Source organism: Ambystoma mexicanum, chromosome 1q (genome assembly GCF_040938575.1).
Source record: "Ambystoma mexicanum isolate Mex_15411 chromosome 1q, UKY_AmexF1_1, whole genome shotgun sequence".
Taxonomy (NCBI): Eukaryota; Metazoa; Chordata; class Amphibia; order Caudata; family Ambystomatidae; genus Ambystoma; species Ambystoma mexicanum.
The window spans coordinates 1238089310-1238113988 of NC_090922.1; the positions used below are offsets into that span (position 1 = coordinate 1238089310).

The 24679-nt window shown below is 45.5% G+C and overlaps 1 protein-coding gene across 14 annotated transcripts in view; it reads left to right on the forward strand.

Moving 5' to 3' along the window:
• Window positions 1-24679, forward strand: part of DOCK7 (dedicator of cytokinesis 7) — a 1498361-nt gene that overhangs the window by 414402 nt on the left and 1059280 nt on the right. For all 14 annotated transcript variants that reach the window (XM_069642017.1, XM_069642019.1, XM_069642018.1 and 11 more), the window contains exon 9: window positions 1835-1984. In XM_069642017.1, the coding sequence (XP_069498118.1) occupies window positions 1835-1984 (150 nt within the window). The remainder of the gene's footprint in view (window positions 1-1834; window positions 1985-24679) is intronic.

Consider the following 24679-nt stretch of genomic DNA (forward strand, 5'->3'; position numbering starts at 1 on the left):
TGCAGGCTGCTCTCACCCATTCCCAGCTAGCTAGATCTATCCCCCATATCCTTCCTGTCACTGAGTACTGCAGGCTGCTCTCACCCGTTCCTCCTTCCTGTTGCTACAGTACTGGGTTTGAGCTGCAAAGACTGCCCTGCCTTTGAACCCATTTAGGCATTCTTGACTAATTGACTGCCAACCTGTTAGTGATGGCGGATTCATGGTTTCTCCTGCATCCCTGTAATTTATCCAGCTAACAAGCTATAGATTCCAGGTGAAAAAAGCTGTGGCACATTTAGCTGCATCTACAACTGCCTTTTTCAGTTGCAACGTAGATATCTAATCTTGGCACTGGCTCTTTGTCCAGTGGTCCAGGGGTAGCAAGGACAGGTCCAGGGGTAGCAGAGAAGGATACCCTCAAATGACATCCCTTGGACCCTTGCATGTATGATTCAAACAAATCGTCGCTGACAATGGCAGCCTGATCTGCTCAGTGTCCCTTTTCTCAAAATGCATGGGAGTACAGAGGACAAACACAGATCAGCTGACTTGCCTAATTTGGACTACGACTCCCATCGCTGTACCCAGCACAGTCAATGAGGGGGGCTCTTGGGAGCTGTGGTCCAAAACATCTGGAGAGCTACAGGTTGCAAAGTCCTGCACATAGTGGACTCTTTACTTCCTCATATGCCTATAAGGCCTATGAGAACTATGCACATTTTTCCTTGTAATCCCACCTTGCTGGGGCATCACTACCCGGAGGAGTATTTATCAGCCACTAATATTCAGAGGTATCCTGTTATTTTAGTAGTCAACTTTAGTTTTTTCTCTATGAAGCTGGGTACATGTAAACTCCTTGATCTCTAATTGTGCATTTTGGTTTGATATATGTTTTGGATCAAATTGTCTGTACCATGGATGCTAGTTAGCTCGATTGTCACAAGTATTCTAGACAAGTTCACACTGGATACTGTTTGGATGTTGAAAGGTTCCGTAGCAAAATATTTAGTCCTCAGTATATTTTGTCTGCAGAATTTAATGGGTGCTTTTCCTGGAAACCCCATGTAATTGGCATTTGATGCTGCAAATTCACTTTGTGCCGTTGTCTACAGTACAGACACGTTCCTGTGTGTGTAGGCGATATTTAGTTGGAACTCCTAGCCCAGTGTTGTCCAACTCCAGGCCTCGAGGGTCGAAATCCTGGCGGGTTTTCAGGCTAGCCCTCATTTATATTAATGCCAATAAATGTAATACATTTGCAATCATTGTATGCAAATGTGTCTCATGAATATTAATGAGTAGTATTCTGGAAATCTGACATGTTTCCGGCCCGCTCTGGAGGCTTTGAGTTGGACGACCCTGTACCATACACTTCCAAAGTGAGGGCGATATTATGGTACTGTTCATTCCTTCTTCCAGAATTCGCCATTTTACCTCTGTTCTCACACTGTAAACAATGCAGTATAAGTCCCGTCTCAGTTGCATAACCAAGGGCCAGGTTGTTTGGTGTCCCAGAATTATACAATACAACACTCTTAACAAAAGTCACAAAACAATGTTATCCCATTTTAACTATTTGTTGAATACAGTATGCACCTTAAACTCACCTCCACCTTGCTACGTTTCCAAACGACCGCCGAAGCACAAAGACGTGATTATGCTTATTGTAGCTTTCTAGCTATTTGTGTCTAAACCTAGTTCATTCCATCACTTTTTTTTCGTATTATTTTACGACTGTTTTTTTTCTCGCGTGAATGTCTTCAATGCCTTGCCTTAAGCAGGACACTCCATCCTTAATTTGTAGTTTAAAGATTTTCGTTGTAACTGTTGTGTTTCTGATCTTTTCTTATAGATTTCAGAGAATTTCTACTTTGACTTAAACGCTGAACAAGTAAAAGGAATGCTGCGCCCTTATGTGCCATCTGCTGCCATTAGTACATTGGCCAGGTCAGCCATCTTTTCAATCACGTATCCGTCACAAGATGTCTTCCTTGTCATAAAGGTAAGGACATTGGTGTGCTCTTCAATTTACATTTCGCATCTTTCTAGCACAGAACGTTTTAGTCAAGATAATTCCATATTCATAGTCTGAAAAGGCATGTTTGCAAGTACTCCTGCTCAATTACGTTGCATTGAGATTCACAAAGAGATGTTTAACACGTGACAAGTTCGTGCAGGTGGGAAGGTGAAAAATGAAAAAAAAATGTATTTAAATGATTTTCATTGAAAGTGGTTTCAGACTTGAATCCACCTTTTGCGTCTGTTTTGAAAATTAGATATATTTTGCTTTGTTTATTATTGATACCTGCATTGTACGTAAATATCAATAATCTTGGTTAACCTGAATTCCTGCAAGAAAAATGTCCATATACAGACAAACAGAACTCAGAGGTTTAGCAGTGGCATACTCCTTGAATCCAAACATTATTTGTAAAGGAAATACAGTGGATCAGCATTTACAAACATCTGAACAAAACTCTGGAACTTCCTCGCAAAGGGAATGGTCACAAGAGGGAGAACACATGTTCTTCAGGAAAGCAGTAAAAACATGACTGTTTAATACCACGAGGTGATGCGTAAGCGATAGGCTATTGTCAAAGAGAGACCAAGCATAGCTGACCACGGCAAACTCAGTTTCAGTTACACAACAAGCTCCTTGCTCAACTGCCACTTAACCCGATACCATGAGGATTGCAAAGTCTTTCCCCCACTAACCCATATTAAAACCCTCCATACTCCTGCAAACATACCACATGCAAACCAACTGTTCCACTCACTTGACACCTATAACACTCTGTTGCACTAACACCAGACAGCAGAACTCCACACCTTTCATTAGCTCATACAATCTCAACACTACTAATACATCCTTTTGCCACGGGCTCACAAGTCCTCCCATATGGACGCAAATGCATTGCATGGCTACAAACACAGACCCACCTAGAAGCAAACCCACAGTCAGTGACTGGTCTTTCCGAACTGAAACGCCCAACACCATAGCAAGTGCACTTGTGTGCTTCTCCCTGTCCCCCGGGTAACAAGTGGCGCCTGAGGAAGGACTTCAAATGGTTGGTAGAACGTGTGTGGACACTGGCTGTTTTCACGTGTGTTTCCAGCCACAAGATTTGCTGAATGCCCTGCTGTGGGTGCAAATATACCCATCACCCCTCCTTTGGGGGGCATTTCAGGCCGGTTAATGGCTCACTAGCCTGAGCCTGGGCAGACTCAAGCAAATCAAGGGTCACAGCGAGGGATCAGGGCCATTAACCGACCCAGGGCGCCCCCCCCAAAGCACGGTGATAGCTATTCTGTATATCCGATGTGCAAATAGTTTTAATATTTTTAGTTTCCATGAGAGATGGGCGTATTGTACAAGCCCAATCTCCAGTGGAAATAAAAAAACAAAATAGCTTTTCCATTTGCGGAGGCCCAGTGAAGCATTAGGAACCATTCAGGAACTACACTGAATCGGTTAAGTTCAAACAGGAAATGTACTTTATTGCTTAAATTCACTGGTAGAATGTTATACGGAAGATAAGGGGGTTAGCATCCTTGCAGTTCGGGTTCTCTCTCTCTCCATTCCCTTTCAACCATCCTTCCAGAATGCTCAGCCCCCACCATTGCACATTCACCAGGCATTCCACTGGCAGCTAACACTACATGAGATGAAGAGGTGCATTCACTCTTATAATGCAAGCATGAAAGACACCACACACCTGCTTCGAGAAGAAGCAAAGAACAAACCCAACCACTCACAACCAATACCTACAAAAGCACAAATGCACAACAGGAAACTTACAGTCAGAATAAACAACACCTCTTCCTACCCTGGGCTGCCACCCTAGGACCTCACGCCTGCCACACCTGAGCATGACCTCACAAGAGAGCAACAACCTCCTTACACGAAAGCAGTAAACCAGATTACACTTACAATCATAACAATAAACTAAATCCTCCTTCTGCCACGGTCTGCCACACCCCAGCCTCATATCTGCCACACCTGAGAGCAATTTTACTCAGCACACCAGAGCAACCAACAATACCAACCATAACCTGTCATGCCACCTAACAACTAAATGAGAACACTACCATAGCCCTACGCACACCACCAAAGGCCAAACGACCACAACCACGTCTCCCAAGATACAAATAAAAGGAAGAAAACACAAAAACATGAATGTAAGTGCAAAGAAGCAGCACGCCGAAGCCCACGTACATGGTTGACTAGTCCATGTTCACTAGACTGGAGGTAGAGGTTCTCTCTTGTTGAGTCCTAGAAGGAGTCTTGCTGTTGTGTTCTGCATTCTGATTAATGAATTTAGGTAGTATGAAGGCATAATGAAGCAAGACACAGACAACAGATTCAAAGTTCAAACAAAAAGTCTTTATTAGCTCAAATGTCAGGATGGTGTAAGGCCTAACTTGCCCTATAATAAAGTGGGATTTCCCTACCTAAATAAACTAAGATTAGTCTGAGTCAGTAAGTTCAATTTTAAATCTGTCCATCCAAAACCTCTACTTGCCCTCACAAATAAAGCTAAATAATGTGTAGGGATGTCAGCAACCAAGGTAACAGTGTTCAAACTAAAGTTCTGAGCTTTTTCCAGCTCCAGGCATGTTCTCAGCTCCCTTCCCCAAGTTCAAACAGTTCCAACAAATGGCCTCTGGGTTGCCTTCCCCAAGTTCAACACAGTTCCACAAGATGGTCCTGAAGTTCCCTTCCCCAAGTTCAACACAATTTCACAAAGCTTCAAATTCACAGTTAAATCCACTGGTTTGGTTTGGATTGGGGCGTGGCTAAGCAGCCATGGAGTAGGATGCGATGCCTGTTGCTCCTGCATATCCGGAAATGATCCTGCCCTGAAACGGAGGTTAAAATTAACATTGGCACCTATTGTTTCGGCACCGTTCAAATAAGATAGGCAAGCACAGCCTGGCACAGAATAAGACCTTAAGGTGTCGTAACAACAGTGAACGAACCGTCCGAGTTTCGAGACCCAGCAAGAAGAAAAGAGCAAGATGGCTGCGTTGCAAAGAAAGTGGTCTTTGGAAGTGCGGAGCACCACATTGTTATATACCTTAATGAGGGAAGACCTAGTGTGGCAACAACCCGGGGGGGCCTTCACGGGACTGACATAGAGGTCAGAGGTGCTGCGGGTTGGACAGCTGATTAAATGACTGGAACGAGCAAACCCATCGTGCTGGGATCGAGTGGCACTTGCACACGCCACTGCATAGACACTGGAGGTTGAGCAGCGGAAACAGCAGAATAAGTGTTGGGAGAGAAGCCCTAGCTTGTGGGCCTTCACACACAACAGCAGTGCACACCATGCCATATTCGGATGCTAGAAAGAAATGGAGGATATAATGCGCACCTGCGCCTATAATTTTACCACTGTCTGGATGTAAGCGGTGCATACACCTGGACACATATTTGTAACGGAAAGTGTGGCAACAACAGATTACGGGAAGACCGATGTCCGCGACCCATGGGATGAGACGCACAAAGATGGCGGAGTGCAAGACACCATGACACGATACGGCTGCTGCGGGGCTGTTCTGGAGTGACAGCAGCACGGCTGAGGCCCGCGTGGGTTTCACACAAAGGAGGAAGGTGCCAGGGATCATAAAGCAGACTGGGCAGCTGAGAAGAGTGATTCCAGCAAATGTACAACAAGCAGCCATGCACTCGCTACCGCATGGAGGCTGAAGAGGCCGAGGAGTTCTAGCGGCATATAGGACACAGGAGATGCCTCACCATACTGGTCTTTGCACAGTACTGTAGCACGCACAGTGCTACATTTGGATGCAGTAGAAACCCTGAAGGGAGTGAGAGGCAGAGCTGTGCTGGAAACATCAGTTCCCCAGGGCATGGTACCGGCTACAGAGGTAGGCTAGAAGACGAGCCGAGTTAAGGCCCAGCCCAAACCATTGAGCGCAGACTGCAGAACAATTATGCACACAGCAGCTACCCCCAGACAAGTAAGGCGCGACTTGTGATAATCTCGCATTCGAGCAAGGGCAGCGATGAAACGGGACCCGTGCGGGTACCAGGAAGGTGATAGCGGGCTCCAATAGTAAAGCTTCTCAAGAACACAGGTAATATTCGGGGATGCACGGAGTATGCCGCAATAAGCATACTGAGGGAGACAAGACGCTGCATGCAAGAGATAACCGGCTGACCATAGCAAAGTGACTGAGGTAGTGCACGCAGCAGCTGTGCAAAGGATCGGACATGCACGTGCGGCTCGGCAGCATTAAGTAGAGATTAATATTTACTCACACAGTCTAAAGCTGCAGTATTGAAAGAGCTGGAGAAGGAGTTGCTGTAATCCACATGCACAATAAAATCCCCTAACAGAGGGGAGTATGGAACACGCGCAGCTCCAACACCAATCCACCAGAGCCTGCGCGCAATATGCAACTAACCGGCTTGGAGGAGGGCATGTGACACCCATGCCACCAAGAAAGGCAGTTACATGAAGGGTTAGCTCTCACCCAGGTGTACATAATACTATAAAGAGGTGTAGGACAACAGGTACACCCAGACGAAACTGTGAGTCAAATACTGAAGTTCTAAAGCTGCTATCCCCCAGGAGATTGAAGGTTCTATACCGAGCGAAGAGGCCACAACATGCCTCAGCATTCTAAAACATAAGAACACACGGCCAAACAAGTTATAGCACTGTGCAACCGCTAACCACCACGACAGACCCTTGGGCGAACGGCCGAAAGCAGAAAAAAGCCAGAACATTTAAAAATTGGCAAAACAGTCTGAGATGCCGCAAGGAGTACCCAGCTGACATGTTGGATCATTTAAGCAAATAAGAGTCAAGGGGGGGTATAGACTGTCTGGAAGTGGCTAGGCAGAAAACAGAGGAATTGAAATGACTCAGCAGCGATATTACGAGTGTGTGAGCAGGGAAGTGCCACAGCAATAGACCATGGCGTCCAAACCCAAAAAAGCAAGGGGAAGCAATCTACAATATAAGTGTTTACCAAAGTCGCACACTCAACGAAGAACACCACCAAAACGGGGGAGCAGACGCATGAGAGAGAAGATCAGCAGATCCTAGACGCTATAGCAGCCTTGAAGATGGCTCTCGTGTCCCAAATTGATGCTATTACCATAGATGTGAACCTTTTGAGCAGGTCGTGAGGTCAATGGCTGAACGCACAGGAACACTTCAAAAGGACGTGGGGATGAACACAAGTGGCTTGAAAGACACCTCAGAAAAAGTCAAGGTATTGCAGCAACAAGTACGTAATCTGGAGGAAAGAGTTGAAGATCCGTAAGGAAGGGGCAAATGCAACAATGTAGGAATTATTGGGCTCTCGGAAGAAGAAGAAGGAACAAACCCGACCAACTTTATACAGACTTTGCTGCAACAGAAAATAGGCCCTCGGACCCTCACTCAAGGCTTCACGGTCGAAAGGGTGCACAGGTCTTTGATGAGGAAACCGCTGCCTGGAGCCCTTCCACAGCTCGGATACTGAATTACAAAGATAGGGAAAAGATCCTTGAACATTTCCGTAAAGGAGGTACGATCCAGCGAGCGTCTGCCACCATAACCAGATACCCAGATTATACCCAGCAATTAAAGAAACAGAGGATGAACTACATATTGGTTAAAGAAGACTGCGAGCAGCGAACCTGAAGTACATGCTGCTGTATCCCGCTAGACTGAAAATTATAAATAAAGGACGCACCATTTTCTTTGATGCACATAAATGCATGAACATGGAGAATTTGCCAACCGGAGCAGACGTACGAGCGGATAGAGATGAGGAAGCATGCAGAGGTGGCCATAGTAGTTAGATGGAGGACGACGAATGCAATTACAGGACGCTGCAGCGATATGACCTCCAGGCGAGTAGCCTCAGGAACTAGGATTTGTGAACTACAGGAGCCAACAACGTAGTGCCCATTTAAGATCGCACTGTGAGGGAGCGTCCTACACCTAAGACTGGATTTGTTTTTTGGATACTAGCAGCCTTAACAATTCTATTAAATGTAACAGGATTATGACATATTTGAGACGTCAAAAAATGGATATTGCACCCCTGCAAGAAACAGACCTCACAAGGGAGAAACAGAATGCCCTGGCTGAGAAATGGAGAGGCATAACGCTGGGCTCGTCCTACTCGGCGTATGCGAGAGGGTTATTAATATGGGTGGCACTGACAGTGCTCAACACTTTTAAGGCTAAAGAGGGCAGGATCTTTGTAACGCGGGGATGGGTGGAACATAGAGAATTTTGCATTATCAACACATATGCACCAAACCATCAGACTGCTGCCTACTTCTGCACGTTATGCCCACAAATAAGCCCTTACAGAGGCGGAACACTGATATGGGGAGGGGACTTTAACTGCACGCTCAATCCTATGCTAGACAGATCTGATGATCAATTCACACACCCTGCCCCTGCTACCAAGGCCCGGAATACACTGGTGCAAGCATTTAAACTTTCAGAAATATGGCAGGCTTTACAACTGCAGACCCGGGGATATTCCCACTACACTGCTCCCCTAGGTCTATACACTAGATTGGATTATATCTTTACAGGTGGAGAAACCTTGGGCAAATTCGAAAGGGCGGAATATAAAGCACGAGTGTTGTCAGATCATGCCCCTCTGGTGGTCACTTGGCAGGCTTCCAACCCAAGAGCACGCATTCCAACATGGAGACTTAAAAGCAAGTCCCTGAGGGACGGGACACTTCGAGAGAATATGAGCGAAGGAGTGAAAGATTATTTTGCACATAACACAGGAAGTGTTGCATCAGCAGGTACATTATGGAGGGCCTTCAAGGTAGTGATTAGAGGGACTGCAATTGCCAAAGCGAAAGGGGTTCAAGCCAAAATAGAGTGCGACCTACGGAAAGCGGAAGCTAAATTAGAGGCCATGAATCGTCCAGGGAACCCCCCTGATGGAAAGGCCCAAGAAGCCGTCGGCCTGCAGCAGGAGTGCCTAGTATTGACATAGTACTGGGATAGATCAGGTAAGCTGAGTTATAGGAAATATGTTGAAAGACAACACACCGAAGTGGACAAACCTGGACGCTTACTGGCCTGGTTATATAAAAGTGAATCTGAGCGAGGTATGATTCGGGCAATAGTAGCAGAGAATGGGGAGATCTGCGAGACACAAGACGGCATAAACAAATGTTTTTATGACTACTACAAGAGGTTATATGCAGAGACATCAGAAACCCAGGCGTCTGATATAGACAAAGCCCTAGCGTTGATAGATCTTCCAAAGCTAGATGCAGAGGTAGTAGACAGGCTGGAGGCCCCCATTAACATGGAGAAGTTAGAATGTACCATAAGAGGGTTGCTGACAGGTAAGGCTCCTGGTGCGGACAGGCTGCCAAGTGAATCTTATAAAGAATTCATGGCCGAGGTCACGCCCCCGCTATTGGCAATGCTGAACGAATCGCTAGACATCCGATTGCAGTTCTTTTCTACCCCTCTCGCTTCTCAATCAAGATGGGAAGATACTAACAGCTCTGATGGCTAATAGGCTGAAGCCGGTCATTTACACACTCGTAAATCCGGATGAGTCCGGATATGTTCCAGATAGAAATATCACATGTAACCTTAGACGGTTGTACCATATCATAGATCAGAGTCAGGATAGCATTCAGCTCCTAGCGGTAGCCTCGCTCGACGCAGTCAAGGCATTTGACTCGGTCCGGGGGCCATAGCTACTGGCTGTATTGAGAAGTTTTGGTATAGGTCCTACATATATTAAATGGGTAAAGCTGCTATACAGCAGCCCAGAAGCGAGAGTCAAGACAGGCAACACTATCTCAGAACAGTGGCAGTTAAGTAAAGCCAGCAACCACCTGATCTCCCTATAGGCGGATGATATGCTTCTTTACCTAGAACACCCAGAGACCAAATTGCAATATATAATGGATGTGTTCGAGCGCTACGCAGACCTGTCCGGTATTACAATAAATGCGCAGAATTCGTGTCTGTTCCCCTTAGCGGGATACAATGGGAAGGCCCTACGTGTGTTACCAGAGTTACCAATTAAATGAGAAGTGGACACATTTAGATACTCAGGAGTAGATATTTTTAATGACCCTAAAATAGAACACATAAAAAACACGCTAATGGCGGTGAGCAAAACAGAGAAATCCATGACGTTCTGGGCCAAACTGCTGCTTTCATTAATGGGAAGGGCTGCGAAGATGGTGGTGCTTCCGAGGCTGCTCCATTATTGTACCAATGTTCCTTATAATATACCAAAAGCCTTTTTCAGGACATTGAATACGGTCTGTCGGGGCTTTCTATGGCACAACTTGAGATGCAAAATGGCGGAAAAATTACAGAGACCATACGAACAGGGAGGGATAAAGGTGCCCGGTTTTGAGGCCTATTTTATGGCATGCCAACTTCAATTTGTAGCAAATTGGTTGTCATGTGGCATAGTGCCTGTCGTTTTCTGAATAAAGTACCACCATACTCCCCCCAGATCCCACTTGTGACACTAAAGAGTGACGATGTACAGCTCAGATTGAATGTGAGGAAGCGACAATAGGCGATGTATTACGAGAAGGACGACCGATGACCTTTGGCGAAGTCACTTCAGAAACAGGAGTACAGGAAGGTCAACACATAATCTATGCCTCACTCCTCCATATATTAAAGTTGAAATGGCCGGGATTAGACAGGGTACTGGTGGAAGATGAAACGATATAAACACTCTGACATCTCAGAAGGGGGACGTGCAATATCAAGTCTATATGAGTTACTAATGGTAAGGGAGGACGAGGAATTAGCACACACGAAGCGCAGCTGGGAAGCAGGCTTGCAGGAGCAATTGCCTGATACGGTTTGGGGCAGAGCTAAGGGATACCACAGAAATGCAAAGCTACAGCTGATCCAATTATATGTTACTCACAGTGCATATCTAACCTCGAGGAAAATTGTCAAATTCAATAAAGCATCAGAACAATTTTGCCCGAAATGTGGTCTGATTGATGCGGACCTGTTACACATGTTCTGGGTCTGCACGAAGATTTGCCACTATTGGGAAGAAGGAGCTCAGACCCTGGCTAAGGTTGGGTTGTCAGCAAATTCTGGTTCCCCCACTGCATGCTTGCCAGGAATCTTTCCAAGGCCAAAGCATGCGAGACATGTTAGGAAGTTAAAAGACCTAGCATACATTTTGGCGAATCGCAGAATACCAATGGGGTGGAAAGCGCGCAGCCATCCAGTATTGTGCGGTTGAGAGTCCTCCAGAAATGGTCACTGGCAGAAATCTCGGTATGGCATGAAGCACGTCGGGGGCTTAAGGACCAAAATGTAGATTTAGAGGCCTGGAAACATATTTTGCAGGAACTGATGGCCCCAATGCTGGAGGACACACAGACTCAGGCACATGTCCCAACACAAACGGCAGAGTAAAAATATTGAGACACGTTTGGCACGGTCTGATGCATAGCATAAGTAGACACTGGAAGTGGAATAGGCTGGGGAGTGGGGTTGGAAGAGGGTACGGGGGGTTTGAACAGACACAAACGACGCTACATCATTTGGTGTTATTTACAAACATCTGTAATGTTATTTTGTTGAAAACTAATACAAATGTTTGGAGAAAAAAAACAAATCCACTTGTTTGGTTTGCCTTTTATTTCCATCACTTGCACAACTCTTATGCCACCCAGCCTCAGTCTCTTGACTCCTTTTGGTTCACTCCAAGGAAGGGTTCCTCGGTCTAGGCACAGTTGATACGGGCCACCCATCAAAGGTCGCGCAACCGATAATCTGTTGTATTCTGCTGTAGGCGCATGTGGAATGTTGTTCCGTGTTTATGGATCAACATTCCACATGGGCCAGTTGGGGATTTCATGTTTGCACAGCGGTGGCCTGCTCCTTTGGGGTCCAGAATAAACTGTTATACACTTTACCTGGTGTCCGTGGCTTACTTCATTGGCGATGAGGTATCTGGACCCCTCCATCCCACGCGTGTGAGGCCGTTTCATGCCATCTGGTCGGGTGCGTAGGAGCAGGGACCGCGGAAATTGCAGCTGTTAGCCTGAGGGGCCAACGCCGTCTTCTGTGGCCATCTTGTTGTGGTTTGCGGCGGTGTTGCAGGCACTGTGCTGTCCCATTTCAATTTCATGGAGATCATGACTATTTGCCTGAGGGACCAACGCCGTCTGCATTGCTGTCGCAGCTATGCTCCATGGAGTGCAGTGGGCCCCGCTCCGCTGCTGCTGGTTCCTTGGTCTGAAGACGTCTCAGGTGGGGACCTGTGTCTCCCTTCCCCGTCGTGGCTGATGTCACGCCCCTTGTGCGGTCGCAGAAACAGGAGGGAGGACATCCTTGCAAAGCCCCGCGGCTGCTCCCAGGAGGGGGCGGTTGTGCACGTTGGCTCCGCTGCTGCTGATTGGAGGCAGCAGCCGTGCCTGTGAACTCGGCTGCTGCTCCCAGCTGTGAGAGCCATGCGTGCCTGGTCAGCAACGCATAAGCGTAAAGCCAGCCTTTCTGTTGCAGCGTCCCGGAAGTGGCTGGGCTGTGTCGGCAAGGGGGCTCCGTTTCAGGATCGCGTCTGGAGACGTAAAAGGCGTGGTTCTGGTTTGTGTACAATGGTGGATGATACGTTGGAGAACCTAACTAGGTGCATGTACCACTGACTTCTCCTACTGGTGGTACAGAGGTGGTCCCTGCACAGACGTTCTTCAGGTGTTACGTGGGTAATTGATCTACAACTGTGTCGCCAACCTAAGGATCTCTGCCTAAAGGTACTGTGAGTGCTGTGTGGGTGGTAGGACAGCAGTGTCTGCAGCAATATTCGATGTTGCAGAGCATGCAGTAGGTACTCTCCTTTCCAAAGTACAGTGGGCTTGCTTCACCTGGTGAAAGGCTTGGATTCTCTATCTCAAGGTTTGTTTTGTGTTGCGTGACACTTGGAATCCTTTGTGTGAAGGCATCAACCCTTTTTGGACGGTGCTTTGCTTCCACTTCTGTTTAGCATGTGTGGGAAACATTTGGCACACTGCAGCTAGATCCCTCCCCCTTGCATTTTTGCCAACCCCAGGCGAGCCAGTTCCCCCGTGGGACTAATGGATTGACTCCTTTGCAATATATTTGTGGGCAGCTGGAGGGGCAAAACTTTCTGATGATGAGAAAGAAGCAGCACTGCTCAACTGCATTGGTACTGAAGGGCTACGTGTCTTCCGGCATCTGCCAGGGGAGGAGGTGACTGTTCCTGGCAGTGGTGATGGAGAAAGAGTGGTCAGCTCATATGAGACTGCTCTGAAGAAATTGGAGGATCGTTTTGGTAGGAGAATAAATGTAGTCCTGGAGCGTTATACATTTTTTTCGAGGGCTCAAGGTCCTGCTGTGTCCATAGATGCTTATGTAACAGCACTGGGTACTCTCATGGCCACGTGTAAGTTTTCAGGGATTCTGGATGAGTATATCAGGGACCAAATAATGATGAAAACAAGCAACCAGAAGATCAGGGAAAGACTTTGGATAGAAAATGATCCGCCGTTGAAGAAAGTGGTTGAGATCGCCAGGGCCATTGAGACCTCCAGAGCGAGCGTACAGATAGTTACGGAGCAAGAGGGTTCCAGAGATGCCATTCAGGCAATTGTACCACGTGGAAGAGGAGGCGGTGCAGATAACAAAAAGAAACTCAACAACAGTGACAGTCAGGGTGGGAGGTCACTCAATGGCAAGGAGTCCTGTAGGAAATGTGGTTGGCCGAGTCATTTGACTGGCTCTAAGGAGTGTCCTGCAGTAAATGTCATATGTAGAAAATGCAAATATAAAGGGCACTATGCTCGCATGTGCAGATTTAATGGTGTGGTTGGCGTGGTATCGGATGGAAGTGTGTCTGATCAGGAGGTTGAGTCTGTGATTAAAGTGGAGCAAGGTGTCATTCTACACGTGGAAGGGGTTTCACGGAAAGGTTCGTGGGTCTCCGTGAAGGTGGACGGGCAATCCTTGGACAGAAAAATTGGGTAAGGACATTTTGGATTTGTGTCCGTCAGACATCAATCCCAGTGCTTATGGTCAAAATCCCATTTGTGTCTTGGGTTATGATCGATCTTGCATTGAATTTCGAGGTCAGCAAACAATGGGTAAGTTGTATGTAGCACTTAAGGGAACAAGTGTCTTGGGATGGGACGAACAAGCTGCTTTGGGCATGGGAATTCATCTGGGGAAGGTGGTGCTTGTGTTGAGCATTCACGAGGGTGAGGAAGTGAGGGAGCTTCTTACGTCTGAGTCACTTGGAGTTGAGTTTCCTGAAGTGTTTCTGATCAGTTGGGGAAACTCAAAGGATTAACACATTGCATCATCTTAAAAACAGGTGCAGCGCCTAAGGTACATAAGGTGAGGGGTATCCCTGTGTTAGCAAGGGATGGTCTCAAATTAGAACTGGATAAACTGATGGAGGTAGGGGTCATTGAACCTATTGAGTCCTCGGAATGGTTATTTCCTGTGGTGTTGGTCAAGAAAGGTGATGGCAGCATTAGAATGTGTGTGGATTTGCGGGAGCTTAATTCAAGTATTTGGGTTGATCGGCATCCTTTGCCAAACATTAATGAACTGCTGCTCACACTATGTGAAGCCAATTTGTTTTCCACGTTTGATTTGTCCGTGGCATATCATCAAATTGACCTACATGTTGATTCTAGGCCCCTTGCATCTTTTGTGACCCCATTTGGTGCGTATCGCTTTTGCCGTATGCCTTTCGGCCTGGCGTCGGCATCGGTTGTATTTCAGCGTTTGATGCAAGAACTGTTTGGCGGGTTACCTGTGGTATGCTATTTTCAGGATGATATTTTGGTGTGGGGTGCTAGTAGGGAGGAACATGACAATAGGGTGCATGGTGTGATGAAAATTCTGAAAGGGAAGGGTCTGACGGTAAAATTGGCAAAATGCCATGTGGGGGTGGACAAAGTGACATATTTGGGCCATACCCTTAGTTCGCAAGGAATCAGTCCCAAAGCGGAACTTGTGCAAGTGTTGAAAGACACTCCAGTAAGGATCAGCTTAAGGCTTTTCTTGGGTTAGCTGAGTACCATGTGAAATGTATTCCAAATTATTCTGACAAAACTGAATCTATGAGAGCATTGTTAAAGAAAAATGCTAAGTTTGAATGGTTTGACAAGTGTGGGGAGGAGGTTGATGCTGTGAAGAGTAGCGTGGATCTTGCCCCATGTTTAAGGTCGTTTGACCCCAAGTCTAAAACTATCCTCACGGTGGATGCATGTGAAGTGGGTTTGGGTGCAGTTTTGGAACAAGTGTGTAAAGGGGAGTGCAAAACCGTGGCTTTCACGTCTAGAACATTGAGAGGGGCTGAGCGAAGGTATTCGGTGAATGAGCGTGAAGCTTTGGCGGTGACCTGGGCGTCCAAACATTTTAGGACGTTTCTTTTGGGTATGCCATACGTGGTTAGGACTGACCACAAGCCCCTTGTGCATGTGTTTTCCACTAACGGGGTTGGGGCTGTGTCTCCCAGGATAGTTAGATGGTCGGTGGATTTGCAGGAGTATAACTTCAGCATGGAGTATGTTCCTGGTAAACGTAATGTGGTAGCGGATTGTCTATCACGGTTGCCGGCGGCAGAATGGCTGGATTCACAGGGCAATGGTGTAGAAGAGGAGGAGGAGTGCCAAGTTTCATGTGTCATTCCTGCTATTGATAAATCCACTTGGACTTTAGAGAGTGAAAAGGACGCTGAGCTGTGTTGGATCAAAGAGGGCCCTAACAAGGGTTGGGAAGCAGTGAAGGATAGACAAGAGGGTAAAGGTTATTCCCAGGTTTTGGAGGAATTAGCCGGGGGTCCTTGGGGAGTATCGAGAGGAAAGAAATTGATCCCACCTGTCAGCTTGAGGGAAAAAATTGTTGCGTTGAGAAGAGGCTGTTAAGGGAAAGAAGAGAGGGTGCCCTCAGATTCCTCACCGTAGATATGTACAAATTACTAAACTACCTGGACACTCCATCGTGACCATATCCTTAAAGTCCCATTTAAGTCTAGCATTGTCAACTGCTAATTTCAGTGCCTTAAACTTTCAAGCCTCGCTCTCTTCAATTTCACAAGCAATTATATCATACTAGTGTACATGCCTGTGTACATTTTCATTAACACAGTAGGACAGCTATAGATCCTAAGCCTACAGCTCCCTCTAGCCGGTCCAACAGGCATAACTGTGTGAATTGGGCCACTGGATATCCTAAGGCAACAGCTCCTTTCTATGCATTCGGGCAGCCTCTACTGCGCATGACGGCATCGGACAAACATACATCTGGCCTTTTATATTCTATTGTACTAGCTGGGGTACCCAGAGTTGCCTATGCCCTGATCGAGTGGTGTCTCATGTGGCCTGGAGGATGTTGCTCTTGTTCTCTTGTCGGCAAGTCACATTTTGCTTGAGACACTTTTCCAAATTTTGCCTCCTTCTAGTACCAACTGTAGTGAATCGGGGTGAGCATCAGTAAATGAGGGTGTCTACGGAGTTGAATTATTTGCATCCCAACATAGACTACAATCTTGCCTCAGACAAATGAGGAATCCATGCAAAATTTGGTAGCAGTGGGTTCAACCGTGTGTATTTGTATAGCCGGACAAACATACACACACACTCACATCCCAAAAATGATTTATATATAAGATTTTTGCATCCAAACATAGACTACGATCTTGCCGCAGACAAAAGAGGAATCCATGCAAAATTTGGTAGACGTGGGTTCAACCGGTGTGGATTTGTATAGCCGGACAAACATACACACATACATACATTCAGCTTTATATATAATAAAGATATCTTGGATGCAGCAAGGTATTGTTGCTATACAGACGTTCCCCTTTTAGCCAGGATGTTAGGAAATGAGTAATAACACTTCATCTATTAACTTACATGGAATCCTGTAGCCTGCTGGGAGAATGGCAGTCAGGATTTGGCCAAAGGAGGCCCAAGGCAGCAGTGAAGGGGCTCATTAGAGGCTGCTACTCCTGAACAGCAAAGGATATGCATCCCATCTAGTGCCACTGATTTCTCACCTTAAAACTGTGGCCCATGAGCTCTCACTAAAACGTTTACATTAGCTATTAATATTGTCTGATAAATCAATTGAAACAATAGCTTAAATGATGTGGGTTCGGACATTGCAGATATGCTTTTATTAGTGCATGGCATCTAAAAGTACAAAAATACGTGGGTTTCATTTAGCCTTCCATTACTTATCCCTTTAAAAAATGTACTTTCTACTACTTCATATTCTTTATTAAGGAGTGCAGCATACAGAATAGGATGGGTCCCCAATAAGTAAGGTGTAGGGTCATAAAATGGAAGGTTGACCGGGCATGCAGGGCCAGATATTTAATAGCAACAAAGGCAGGGATTTATAGTGGTGTCGGGATGTAGGATTTGTTGACCGGTAAGGCTGTAGGCTGGATGAAAGAGAAACAGGTTTTCGATGCTGTGCCAAAATGAATGGTGAATTTCTGATGTCTGCACGGAAAGTGTAGTATGAAGAATCCTACGTTTCCCTCATTGAAACCCTTCCTAAAGTCTCCTCCCAGGTGGTATGAGGAAGACAGACACTTCCTGATCCCAACCCTCGGGATGGTGTATTGCGGGAGGATCACCTGGGAGGAGATATGGCCCAGGGTGGCCAGGAGATTCTGTGGGATGAGACACAGTATTATTCCTCTGGAAGGGTGAATCTTCCCAAGATACCTAAAGAGATAATGGCACATTGGCCCTCATTACGACCCTGGCGGAATCCGCGGTGCTAAATGCACCGCGGAGCATGGCGGAAAGCCGCCGATAGCGCCATGGGGGTTGGCGGATTTACCACCCCATGCCGACCTTGGCAGAGCGGTAAATCCCCAATCCCCATTTTACCCTTCCCCATTCCCATTCTTGCCCCATAGGGTATAATGGGAGTGGGGAAGGAGTTAATTACGCCGCCGTAAAGTACGACGGCGTAATTAACAACGAGGTCCCTTAGCGCCATGGTTTTCTCCGCCCGGTAAAACCAGGCGGAGAAAACCTCCATGGCGCTAAGGGAACTCGTAGTACGGCGGACGGGTCCGCCGCGATTAGCGCTGGCGGAAACCCACTCCGCCAGGGTCCTAATGAGGGCCATTGTCATTTTAATGTCTCTAAACCTCATATTAGATTTAGGGTTGTGGACCCTAAGGTTGTAAAAGCTGAGTAAACTTTATCAAAAGAAAGATCTTTTTGGGTATCCCAAACTAAACACCTTCCTCAATCCCAAGGGTACAATGTAAAGGAATATGGAAATGTTGTCTTCAATAAACTACCTTCCTCTATAACAGCTAATTCTCATATAGCCCATCTCTTAACAACTTTATGGGTATTCAATCTACCCTTGAAAGCAACTCAAATGTTGAAAACACTAACCTTGTTGAAGGGAACTACAAGTCCTAGAATTCCAGATCGACTGAGACGAGGAAGAGGGCTGAAGAGGCAGGCAGTTGTAACAGTGAGGCAATTGAGCTTAACAGCCATTGTAGTATTCAGGCAATTGGGCCTAACAGGCCACACCTAAAGGAACCTGGGAGGCATAAAATGCCCCCTCAGGGGCAAGCAGGAGGATGGAGTGGAAGCATCTGGAACGTTGGCTGGAGTGCAGGCTGTAGCACTGGAATCAGAAGGAAGTTACTAGGCTGGAAAACCAAGCAGAAGTGCGAGAACAAGGGGGATGCCGGAGTGTGGAGACAGCACATTTTACCTGTATGTTCTGAAAGAGTCCTGACCTCCCAAACTCTGAAGTGCAGAGGATGCACAATGGTAGATGTGCAGGAGAAACGGGTTTCACCTTGAAATCCTGATTGCGTTGTTTGCCGTGCTGCTGGCATGTCCTGGAGACTGAGGCAAGACACAATAATCAAGCTGAAGGTCTCAGGAGCAGAGGAGACTCCCAAAACGAGTGGTCGAACCGGAGACACCTGTTCAGAAGAAGGGTGTGTGTGTGTGTCCCCAGAGACCTAGAAGCAGTAGAAGTTGTAGTAGAAGTCGGGAAAGCAGTGCGACCTGCAGAGCAAGTGTTTCAGAAGCCAGTGAGTGAAGCACAGCGTTCTAAAACATTGCGCAAGCCTTGACAGTAATAGTAACAAGCTCCTTAGCCACTTGCTTAAGACTTGAAAGCGAGTAGAAGTTGATTGTTGTATTGAAAATCCTTTGAACAATGGAATTGTAACACGCGTATAAAGTGAAAAACGTCTTGCTCGCGTAAGAAGCTAACGCTACGAACACCTATTGTTCCACTATTTGAAGACTATTACTGTTCAAAGAGTGGTCACGTGTCCCTAATTAAAGGGAGTGAACACTGATATGATAATTTCCAAACATTTAACTTTGACGATGCAAGAATTACAATCTTTACCGTGGGAAAACTGCAATAAAGAATGGTTGTGTGTGCCTTATTGTGATTCTCCAAGGAGGCCTGAACTCTATCCTTTTCTTGCACGGGAAGACAATTACATATCCAACTTTAAAGCTTGAAAACTACCTCAAAGGGTGGTTGCGTGTGCCTAAATGTAGTTTTTACCAAAAGACTGAACCTTATACTTTGTATAAAAGTGTCATTCCTTGCATTAAACGATAAAAGAAGAGAACAAGCATTGTCTAGGCCAAGAGGCACCCCATCCTAATTGTGAAGCTGACCGTTTCTCAGAGTTTGCAGCAATCCAGCTGCATTTTGAAGTCAATAACAATGAAAAGGCCGAAGTGTGCAAGTATTATCTGAAGCTAAGAGAGTGGCACCAAGGCCTCTGGGTAATTATTTGGCTGATAGCTGGGAGAAAGGCAAAGGTAAAGTTGGGGAAGGGGAATTGGCTGCTTGTAAAGGCTATTTTGAAGCAAACTCAACCTGTAATGCCCAAGACTGTGGAGGTCAGAGAGAAGGGAGTGTTGTAGGCAAACGCAGGTTGTCATTGTGGCAGTTAGACAAGAGAGGGCAAGAGGCTGCCCCTTTGAAGAAACCAATTCAAAGGAGGTGTGCCTTGCCTACCTAAAAAGCTTTCTTGTCGAAGTCTGTCTACAAGTCATTGAAGTTGTGGTAGTTCAAAATATTGAAACTCAAGAGGTATATTTGGTGTCAGTAGATGCTACATTGCAGTTGTGGAAACCAAGGTGAAATACTTTGTGACGAAGGTGACTGTTCCCATGCTAAAACAAGAAGAAATATAGTTGTTGAAGCAGAATCAGTAGTACTAAGAATTCCTCCTGACAAATATATAATTTTGAATGAATGTTGAAACTATAATTCAAGGAATCCGAACTAGAACGGTGTATCATTGACAGTGCGGATATTGCATTTTCTTCTGAACTGTGGCAAATCGTTCTGTGGGAGTGATAAAGCATTGTGCTATGAATACTATTGGGGCTGGAAGTGGAAAGTGGATAAAACAACCATCTGACAAATGCTGGAATCATCGGATCCTGGTCGAGCCAAACAGAGTGAGGCTGTCACTCCGTCCCAATGAAGTCTCTAAAATTTCAGAAATACTCATTAAGACTGATTTTGGAGTGGAATACGTTCACCTTCTACAATCATTTGTGGGGAAAAAACATGGATCGAGAAATCCTGGGTTTGTAAATAAACATAAATTTGATGTTGAGGTCATGAGGAGAAAGAGGGAACTTCGTGCCACTATTAGACACATAAAATCCAGAGATCCCACAAAATTATTGCAAGAAAAACATGCTGCAAAACAGAAATATAAAAACTGGATAAGATCCCGCAAGGCTCTAATGTTCCAAAATGACGCAGAATGGATGCTGCTAAAGATGAGTAACAAAAACTCGACCGATAGCGCTCTTAGACGTGCTAGGCAAAGTGTACGCAACCATGCTCCAACAGAAACTGTCACAATGGATTGTCGATAGCAACCACAATGATGTACGACAGACGGGCTTCGTAAAAGGTGTCGGCTGTGGCCTAAACCTTTTGCTAATAAATTTGCTAAAGATGGAAGCAATTCGAACTGGAAGAAAGGTCTATTTAGCCCTGATAGACTTCTCCCATGCTTTCGACTCAATCGACCGAGAACTACTGTGGACAAAGATGACCAATTGGGGATGTCCTGAGAGTCTACTAGCCGCCATTAAAGAAATTCACACTGCTACTACCATCAGAGTGCGCCTTGACCAACGCGGATCTCTTACAGAGGAAATAACACCTTATGCAGAGTTAAACAGGGCTGCCCTCTGGCGGCGGTCATATTTAACTTGTTTCTCTCGGACATTGGCATGTCAATTAACAAGCCTCGATCCTTTTCCCCAAAAATACATGGCTGTGTTCTAAGCTGGATGCTGTATGCAGACGACTTTATCTTGTTAGATACCACCCCAATCGGCCTACAGCATAAAATGAATGCAGTGGAACGTTATGTGGAAACCAATGGTCTGCACATCAATAACACAAAAAGTGAAATTCTGACACTGCAAAACCTGCAAACGGGCCGCCATCAGAAAAACAACAAATTTAGATGGCATCTGGGAAAAGAAAAACTTACCACGGTGGAAAGCACTAGATATCTCGGCATGCAAATTAACACAAACATAAATGATAGTCCTTGGATGGAGATTGCGAAAATAAAATGCCGACACTTTGCCTCTCAAGCACTGATCCTAAACAAAAAATACGGGAAGTTCTCGCTTAAGCCAGTCATAACCTTTTACCAGCAGAAGGTTGTCCCGTCCCTCATTTATGGAGCTGAAAATGCTTTTGGATGCCCAGTTGAATTCTGGCCAACCCTAGAACACATCTTCTGGGTAAAAACTTTACATCTACCAAATAGCATCCCAACAGCCTGCCTACGTTATGAGTTAGGCTTGATTTCTATTGAGGCACGGATCACGTGGAATGTCCTGGCCCTATTTAGGAAAACTACACTGCCTGACGCTGCTCCACAATTTAAAATACTGAGCAAACCTGGAAATGCGAACCCAGACTATCTGTTAGCTTTATGGTTTAAGAAATGTGAAGTGCTTCTGACCATGTATGAGACTAATACCAAAACGCTGCAGGACAATCCGCTGTTGGTAAAGAAAAAGATCTGGGAACTCGATTGGATCCAAACCAGCGAAGACCGAAGGACTTCCAAAACAATGAGGGACGCTCCTAGTGAAGCAAGAGCGTTCAATAAACTGCAAAATGATGTGGTTTTATTCCCAGACAACAGGAGGAGAGCCACATACATGAGATTCCGCCTAAACCTGATCAGAACTAAAGATCAAACAAAGAACTGGGCTGGAAAGGATAAGTCTAACATCGTATGTAGGTTTTGTAAAGCCTGCGATGAAACGCTTAAACACCTGGTCTTATTCTGCCCCTTCTTTAGATCTCTAAGAACTAAACATCTTGGTCAAATGCTAAATGAATATCCACTGAGGAATGCCGAAGAATGGTGGCAGCAGATGTTCATGGGCTCAAACACAAAACTGATAAGGGTGTTAACCCTGTTTTTGCATGAGATTGAAAGGAGCCTTGAGATATTTGACACCGAAGCCCAAGGACATTAGGGTAGTGTTTAACATGGCTTAGTCATCATACGAAGCAATTTAATCACTCCCTGAAAAGGCTCCTTTGGCACTAAAGACACAAACCGTGTCAAAAGGACGGAACTTTATCTCATGCACATGTTTTGTCTTGTTTTGTTTTGTATTGGGTCTGGACTAACTCGAAATATTTTAAAGGTTTGTATAAACCAATAAAATAAAACTAAAAAAAAAAAAGAAAGTGGATAACTTCACCCAAAAGAGGAGATTTGTTGCCAGTGGAACATTTGTGGATTAACTTTTACTTTGACTTTAAAACTTCAAGAACTAAGTTAAGACATTTTCGTTCTATGATTGAACATTTGCCGAAGTGACTTTGAATCCTGGGTAAGGGTAATCTCCCAGGACATTACAAGGTCATTTAGGAAATGTAAATATTGTTCATGTCATGTTGAATTGCCATCCCCTTAACTTATGTATTTGTTGTTTAGTGTGAGGGCCAGTTATCCTGTGTTGGAGTATTCCCTTAGCTTTTAGATTAGTCAGGGAATACCTCAGCAGAGTAGGAACAGTGAGTCATTTTGATATATTTTCTTTAACAATAAAATGGCATCTCTTGAAAGATCTTCAAGCAGTTGTCTGCCTTGCATTACTGACCCCTCGCATAAGTCACAGATCAAAAGTACCAGTCTGATAGGCAAGCAGGGAACTCCTGGTTGTCCAGGCATGGGCACACAACACAGATCTAGGTATCGCATTGCAAAGAGAATGAACTGGATTTGCCTCCTTTTTTTGTGCATGGCTTCTGCAAGTGAGCAAATATACTTTTGTAAGAGTGCATCTTTTTCTGGTTTGTGTGCATGCATGCTTCCTGATCTCATAGTGGGTCATAGGATTTTCCTCGGGTCTCCTTTTGCGCATCTGCTGTCCCCCGCACCCCAACACGCTACAGCTTCTAGGTGTGGGATGCACTTCTGGGATGGGTGGTCTCTTCGGCTGGAACACCTTGTATGGGATCTGATACTTTGGCTTTTCTCTACAACTTAAATTCTCTCAGGACATTTTCGCTTTGTCGTACCTGAGGTAAGTGACCCAAACTGATTTTACAAGACTAAATTGCACATACGGTTAGTTTTCCCCTGTCTTACGTAGATAGGGGAAAGTACTTTTAATAAACACATATTTTGATTTTGTGTCCTGGTGACTGCTGCTCTGAATCCCTTAGGTCAAGCATCGTCTTTCTACCAGCACACACAGAGTGTATTTAAGCAGCTAATAGAATGTTATAGAGTGTTCCCTCATGATCCGATATGGTGGCTTCACCCAACAGCTTACTTTCATTCAGGGCATTTCCTCTTGGTCCTTCTTGGAGTAACTAACATGCACTGATTGTACTTTATTTTACATTACTCTTTCAAATGTACACACTTATTTTGTCTGACTAGGCTGTAGGTAAAGTCTGTCCCACATCCCACCAGTGTGACAAATTGACTTCTGCACTGTAGGAGTACAAGGATAAGCATTGGCTAAAACGCTCACTCAGCCCTGACACTTCTACAAAACCAAGAGCCATCACAATTATAAAAGTAAAACGGGAACAGTCAAGAGATATACCTCCTTTGCCTTTTGTGGTAACGAGTGCCGGGGGAGGGCTATCCTTTTATGGGTTGTGTGAATGCGGTTCAGTAGCAACCCAAACAGCGAAGTTTAACAGTCCAAAATAAAGGAATGTCCAATCAAGGCTCTATAAAATTATATACACTTTAATTAAACACACCATGTACAATAATCACCAACTAGAAAACACTACTAAACCCACTCCTGAGGAAAGAACACAGAATAAGCAAAGTTAGTAGATGCAGCACTCAGGGTGATGAATCAGGGGTGAAAGGCAGGCAAAAGCAACAATGTTCTTGAAAAAGTATATGTACTTGTGAGCAACACGGGTTCAAAATGACCGAACCAGTCTCTAGGACCAAGTAATGGACCATGGGGCAGTTAGCAGTCAATAGTAACTTCTTTGCAGGTTTTAGTTGTTCGGCAGCGCTGAACCAGATTTCCTGGTGCTGTGCTTAGACCAGGAAAGAGCATCAATGGAGGGTCCTGCTGGTTCAGATGTGCTGAACAGTTCTTGGAACATGCTTCAAGCAGTTCAGTGGCGAAGAAAACCCTTGGACCCCGACTATCTTG